Source organism: Gymnodraco acuticeps, unplaced genomic scaffold (genome assembly GCF_902827175.1).
Source record: "Gymnodraco acuticeps unplaced genomic scaffold, fGymAcu1.1, whole genome shotgun sequence".
Lineage (NCBI taxonomy): Eukaryota > Metazoa > Chordata > Actinopteri > Perciformes > Bathydraconidae > Gymnodraco > Gymnodraco acuticeps.
The window spans coordinates 680,977-687,106 of record NW_022989798.1 but is presented as its reverse complement, the minus strand read 5'-3'; the positions used below and the strand labels follow the sequence as shown (position 1 = coordinate 687,106).

Sequence of the window (6,130 nt, the reverse complement as noted above, 5' to 3'; positions counted from 1 at the left end):
AATGAATTCTTAAATTATCCTTCAACTTGAAATGTAGCTAATTGTTTATAGTATGTAATAGCTGTGTTCATGATACATTTTAAAGTGAAAAGCCATCACAAGTCCTCCAACTAATACGACCAAATAGGTCGATTGTTTTCCGACCCAAATATGTATAAGTATGGAATATCTTTTTTTAATTAAACTAAATTCCATGATTTGTTTTATATTTTGTTATTTTAGATCAACATCTTCTCACACTGAGAAACCTGTTGGGTTCTCTCACTGTCCCTGCATCATCAGAAGAAACACCCACTGTAACAACATGGACCCAAAGACAGTTGAAACGTGAACAAAAATTCAGAGCTGCAATGCCAGAGCTCCTTAATTTGAAATTGGCTGCAGAGATTGTCACTAAACGTTCCTGTCTCCAATGCAAAACTGCTGATGCTGTGGTCCGGTGCTTGGACTGTGTTCCACCAGGAACTCCCTTTCTTTGTCCGGCATGTGACCCAATTATCCATGGCAAAAATGTCTTCCATGACAGGGAAGCCATGATTGATGGGTTTTACAGACCTATTCCTCCCACATCCTTAGTGGTTGTGGATGAAAGTGGCCAATATGGACTCTGTGAACAAGGTGGGTTCAAATAGTTTATTACATATTCCCTTACCATGGTTTCCTAATGTGCACTACATATACAGCGGCATCATTTTCACCATGTCGGAAGTTTGCTTTAACTATTCAAATGTCTCAATTTGTATTGACTACATGTCCTAACATGCATATGAATCTCTGAAATTGTCTTTGCTACAGTGTGTCTGCTTCCAATTCCTCCACCATCCCAAATCTGCTTCTGTGGTCCAAGCCAAGATTTCACCATCATCCCAGGAAAGCAGACCGTGTTGGTGACTATCAATGGTTTGTTGCCACCAGAAGACGATGTGGTCAAGCAAAAATACAGGATTACTATTATACTTTTGTCCTGCGTTGCATAGATACCTGTCAAATTGCACATTTATATTTTTTCTCAGGTCCATACAACGTTTGCCTGCCTTCTGTGTGCTGTCCAACTTGTTCCACCAAATGGTCCCCGAGCATAGGTGACTTGCTTGGATACAAATACTGGCCAGCAACCGACAGCTGCAAAATTATTTTTAAGTTTGATGTGTTCACATCATTCGAGCAAATGAAATTGGCCAGCCCAGCATTATCCCAGCAAGTATTTATAAAAATGCTTGAACATCGATCGTTTTCCACAGGAAGGGTAAGAATAAAATGTGGTTTTCAAGATTTTTGAATACCAAACTTTGAATTAACAAAATGAATACCATTCTTGTTTCCAGACAGGCAGAATCTGTAGCGATACCTCCACAGAGTCTTTCGGGAGTTTGCCTTCTGTAATTACAGACAAGAAGATCTGTGCCTGGTGGAGCCCTTTAAATGCCCAGCATGCACACCTGACATGCTGGCTATTGCTGTAGATGGCAATAGAAAGCATTATCGCTTCAAGAAGTCCAGAGGGTCAGTGAAATCATATTCTCATTTTAGTTGTTGTTTTATTGACTAAGCTGAATGTCTTTGCTGAAATGTTTAACTTTCCCCAACTTTCCAATTTTTTATTTATTTTTATTTTCCAAAGTTTGTAGACCATCAGAAAACAATAGTTGGTTTGTAATTACACATAATTATATCAATCCAATTCATAAACATTATTGTATATGACGCCTGTAAAGTTAGCTCTTTAAAATGTTAAATGGTTATGGTTGACGTTAGTTGGATATGTTGGAGCTAAGAACCAGCTTTGGATATAATCGCTTCATGATAAATGTATTAAATTGTCCAGGAACCTTTTTCTCTGCCTTCCTCTGCCCTATTCCATGCCCAGCAATATAAAGGATGTACTTTTATTTGTACCTTTCTACAAGAAGTCAGTAAACTTTTCACTAATGTTAAATAATGGTGACAAAAGGCTTTACACAAAATTACAGATCAAATTCACAAAGGCCTTTTCCACATTTATGAAAAATTGATAGCAAAAGCAAATTGCCCACATTAAATAGAGGACACAATCAAACTTATGTATGTATGATAATGTTGCTTACAATTTCTTTCTCGAATTTCGCAGGACAGATGAACCGTCTCTATTTGATGGACTGTTCATTGCCCAGGACAGTAAAGTGTCTGCCTTTGTCGACAAAATCAGGAGCCAGATGACGATTGTAAGAATCTATTCAACCCACTAACCCTTTTATTTATTTTACTTAGCACAGGGTTAAATGTAACAGATTGTGTCTATTTCAGAAAAGTGGTCGTGATGTTTGTGGACCGGCAACATTCACAGCTTGCAGAGAAACCTCACACAAGTCCAGGGCCAAGGTGGACGAGGAAGGCCTGCAAATAGCTGTGTGCAGACATGGCATCTTGCTACAAGGCCTAAATCACTACCGTGGTGAAATATATGCCTACCCAATGTTCCTGCAGAAGGAGCTGGCTGAAGTTGCGAATGCAACATTCTTTTGTATGGATGTTGCCTGCAGGTAGTTATAACTATTGCAAAATGCAAAGTGTTTGTGTGAAACGTGTTATCTATTTAATTCTTGCACATCCAGTAGATGTAAAGCAAAAAAGCATTCATTTGGATAAATGCTGATGTTGGTTACAAGGATTGTACTGGTAATTTTAAGGACCTGATTTATCTTTTTACTATTATGCCATCATGCAACTGGAAAAGCCAATTGATTTTGTCATTACAGGTACTGGCCTTATTTGGAGCTCCAACCACTTACAGAGATGAAACCTTTTCTCTCTGTAATGCACGCCAAGGCCCACACAGGCAAATGCGAGGTACAGTATGCAAGTTAAACATTTGTGTGACTAGATTCAAATGTTTTAGAAATTGTAGTGCACATAAGAATATCATGTAGTATATTCTATTCAAGCCTGTGGAATAATTGTAATAGTTACAAATGTTGACAAAATTGTTACAAAACAGACTGTCACAAGGATAGGCTTCCAAAACCCATTATGTTGTTTTAGTAAATATATCCGCACTGTAGAAATAATGAATGAACAGAGCTTCAAATAACTGCAGTTGTGACATTGTAGTTCAAAGCATAATTCAATCTCAGAACATTTTAACTTTCTGAAATTTCTCCTGACACTGATGTTAACTAAAGATGTACAGTACAAGAAATTATAATATTGAACTAAATATCTAGATCTCATTGTTTATGATTCTGAGCAGGTGAAGTGGGGTGGCAGAAGCCAGGAAGGTGCTGGAAATACTGTTGGCGAGGAAGTGGAACAGGTTAACAGCTTCCTCTCAAGGGCAGCTCTGACAACAAAATACATGACCAAATCAGGTTGGTAGAGGAAAACAAATTGTTTTAAGCAGTGCCACATTGTAAAGCTGATGTGAATTCTCATGTTTTTGTGTTTACAGCTAGAGCAGATATGATAACCGTGCTGGCTATGCTATGGAACCACAGGAAGGTGGAGAATCTCCACAAGACACTCTCAAAGAGATTTGTCAAAGTAAGACGTCCATGCTGCATTTCAAAATGTACATTAAGAATATCTGAGTTTCTTGTTGTAGTAATTTAACACCATCCTTAGCTACATGTTGTTGAATAAAATATATTCTGCAATAATTTCATTATGATGGTGCTGCCATAGCACACTGCTCTGCCAAGAGAGTCTCTGTTCTGTTGTTTGTAATTAAGCACTATAGGTTGATTCATCTGAATTTCTGTATAATAATAATCATGTTAATCCTGCTTGATCTTTTAAAAAAAAGAAAAGGGACTCTAAGGTGATACTTGCCAACCTTGAAGAGAAGGTGTTTAGCATTTCATGTTGTTGTCTGGTCAGTTAATGTTCATAAAGGAATTCAGTAAAAAACAACCTTCTCAACCAACTGGAACGCATATTCACTTTCTGCTTTTAAACATTCTAACCAGACTACACAGAGAGCACAAACTGAAGTGGACAATCTTGAGAGTCTCAAGCAAGAGCTGAACATCTCCCTGGAGGACACGGAGCAGTGGGTGTTGGAGGTCAAGCAATGGGCAGCCACTGGTATGTTATATGATCACTGTGGTATAGATTTGGTTCCATATTTCCAAACATTTGGCTTCATGTTTTATGATTATACCTGGTTGTTTCTGTTTTCAAGAGAAACATGGAGGCCAGAGCAGCCAGGAGGAGCTCCAGAGAGAAATAGATGACATTATTTATTCCCTCCGAAGAAAGAAACACGACCTCTATCGACAAAATGGTATTTATTATTACGTTATCTAGAAACAATATTTGTTTCTTGTTGTTGTTATTGTTAGTATTATTATTATTTTTACTTTACAGACAGCAACCAAACAAGGCAACGCAAACGGAGAAGACTGACAGAGCTCAAGAATAAACTCAGAGAGAGGATACTGCAGTACAACACCATTGATACCTGTACAGAGACAATTGACACAGAAGCAGCATGCAGTCTGTCTGAGGATGTCATTCTGCCCTGGGAGGGCAAGGAGATGGTAAGAAACAACTTGTTTTTGTTTGCCCTAGATATTCAATAAATGCAGTTGTAGTACTAGAATACAATCACCAATGTAACACAGAGCTGTCAACATAGGTGTCACAAATCATCATGATCACAACAAAGCATTTTGAAATAATTATATTGAAAGGTCTGTATGATGTTGCCCTATCAAGTCTTAATAGTCATGCTATAGTCTCACTGGGACAGGCACATCTATGGAAACAGTAAAACCCTTCCTGACCACCCTGAACTGCATACTAATGTTGAATCTCAAGACATACTGAATGTAATTCTGCCAACATAGACAGAATTGAAAAAATTCAGCAAGCGGCGAGGTTGGACATTTTTTACCAGATTTCAAGGTTTTGGGCAATTTAAGTTAAAAAGATTGAATGCAAACGGATATTATTTGTTTTATTAGCCTTACCATTGTGTTTGTGTTGTCATATTTTGTGTTTTTTCCATTATAGTGGTGAACCTGCGCACAAAGAGGCGACTTTTTGACCAGGTTATGCTGGTCAGGGCGTAGGAGAGAAAGTCATCATTGTGAAGGAGATGACCCAGCATTGTCAAAATCTGAGGCAGGCACTGGACAAACTGGACCACCTCCTTCATCAGACAAAAGACGACATCAGGAACCAAAGTATGTTCCACAAATACCGATTTATAACATTTGCCACTGCCCCTTCTGGTCAGTGTCAAACGTCTGTCACTGAATAGCATCTGTAATGATTGCATTTTTTCTGAATCACAAATCTTTTTAGCTAATATACAGCCTCGGAGTTAAACATTAAAATTGCTTATATGGAACCAACATCAATGCTAATTAAAAGTTGCCTTACATAGACTGTCATTTTGTCTTTTTATTTTAGTTTCTCCAAGCGATATAACAGAAGAGGGATACAGGGGACTGCACTGCTGTCTTTTACACCATCAATATCTTCTGGAGCAGAAACTGAGCAGAGTCACCAGCACCTACAGCTGTATTGGCACGGACTCGTCTTTTCTCATGATGGAGGAAGACATTGAAGACGGTGATGAGGACAACGAACAGGACGGTGATGAGGACAACGAACAGGACGGTGATGAGGACAACGAACACGACGGTGATGAGGACAACAAACAGGAAGGTGATGAGGACAACAAACAGGACAACGAACAGGACTTAACAAGTCTATTGTATTGTGTTGTATGCATGTGAACGTATTAAAACGAGTATTACGATTTAATGGCTTGTTTATTACCTTTTTTTTGTATTATCCTGCTTTGCATTTACTATGTCTGGTATTCAACTAAATGCCATTAGCAGTTTCAGTCACCTTCGGATCCGAGTTACCTCGAGGGCCGGAGGTTCCCCACCCCTGGTATAAGGTTTTGGTGATTACCCTTATTATCATGATCTGTTTAATTAACCAATGCTTACATCCAAAGAATGTGTCTAGACTTTACTCCTACAGACACACACTAAAATACAAATGGACCTAAGTAATACACTCACCGGCCACTTAATTAGGTACACCTTGCTAGATGGGTTGGACCCCCATCTGCTTTCAGAACTGCATTAAGTCTTCATTGCATAGATTACACAAGGTAGGCTACTGGAAACATTCC

At 38.6% G+C, this 6,130-nt stretch overlaps 2 protein-coding genes across 2 annotated transcripts; both read left to right on the top strand.

The window, feature by feature from the left end:
- The first annotated feature begins 200 nt into the window (after positions 1 to 200).
- LOC117550077 lies at positions 201 to 4,995 on the top strand. Its single transcript, XM_034222378.1, has 13 exons — positions 201 to 618; positions 796 to 900; positions 1,014 to 1,246; positions 1,326 to 1,503; positions 2,108 to 2,201; positions 2,284 to 2,519; positions 2,736 to 2,826; positions 3,227 to 3,344; positions 3,425 to 3,516; positions 3,942 to 4,059; positions 4,157 to 4,258; positions 4,342 to 4,514; positions 4,990 to 4,995. The coding sequence occupies exons 4-13, from the start codon at positions 1,445 to 1,447 to the stop codon at positions 4,993 to 4,995; spliced, it is 1,089 nt and encodes a 362-aa protein (XP_034078269.1). The 5' UTR covers positions 201 to 618; positions 796 to 900; positions 1,014 to 1,246; positions 1,326 to 1,444.
- Positions 4,996 to 5,035: 40 nt separating this feature from the next.
- On the top strand, positions 5,036 to 5,748 carry LOC117550157 (nucleosome assembly protein 1;2-like). The gene is made up of 2 exons (XM_034222510.1): positions 5,036 to 5,162; positions 5,392 to 5,748. Exons 1-2 carry the CDS (start codon positions 5,075 to 5,077, stop codon positions 5,718 to 5,720), a joined length of 417 nt encoding a protein of 138 aa, XP_034078401.1. The 5' UTR covers positions 5,036 to 5,074; the 3' UTR covers positions 5,721 to 5,748.
- Positions 5,749 to 6,130: the final 382 nt, after the last annotated feature.

What these genes read in the sequence shown, in the direction of transcription:
- LOC117550157 (XM_034222510.1), top strand. Translation starts at nt 5,075, where the DNA reads ATGACCCAGCATTGTCAAAATCTGAGGCAGGCACTGGACAAACTGGAC. An exon ending in AGACGACATCAGGAACCAAA is followed by an intron (nt 5,163 to 5,391) that starts GTATGTTCCACA and finishes TTTTTATTTTAG; the next exon opens with TTTCTCCAAGCGATATAACA.
- LOC117550077 (XM_034222378.1), top strand. Translation starts at nt 1,445, where the DNA reads ATGCTGGCTATTGCTGTAGATGGCAATAGAAAGCATTATCGCTTCAAG. An exon ending in TCAGGAGCCAGATGACGATT is followed by an intron (nt 2,202 to 2,283) that starts GTAAGAATCTAT and finishes TGTCTATTTCAG; the next exon opens with AAAAGTGGTCGTGATGTTTG. An exon ending in CGACCTCTATCGACAAAATG is followed by an intron (nt 4,259 to 4,341) that starts GTATTTATTATT and finishes TTTACTTTACAG; the next exon opens with ACAGCAACCAAACAAGGCAA.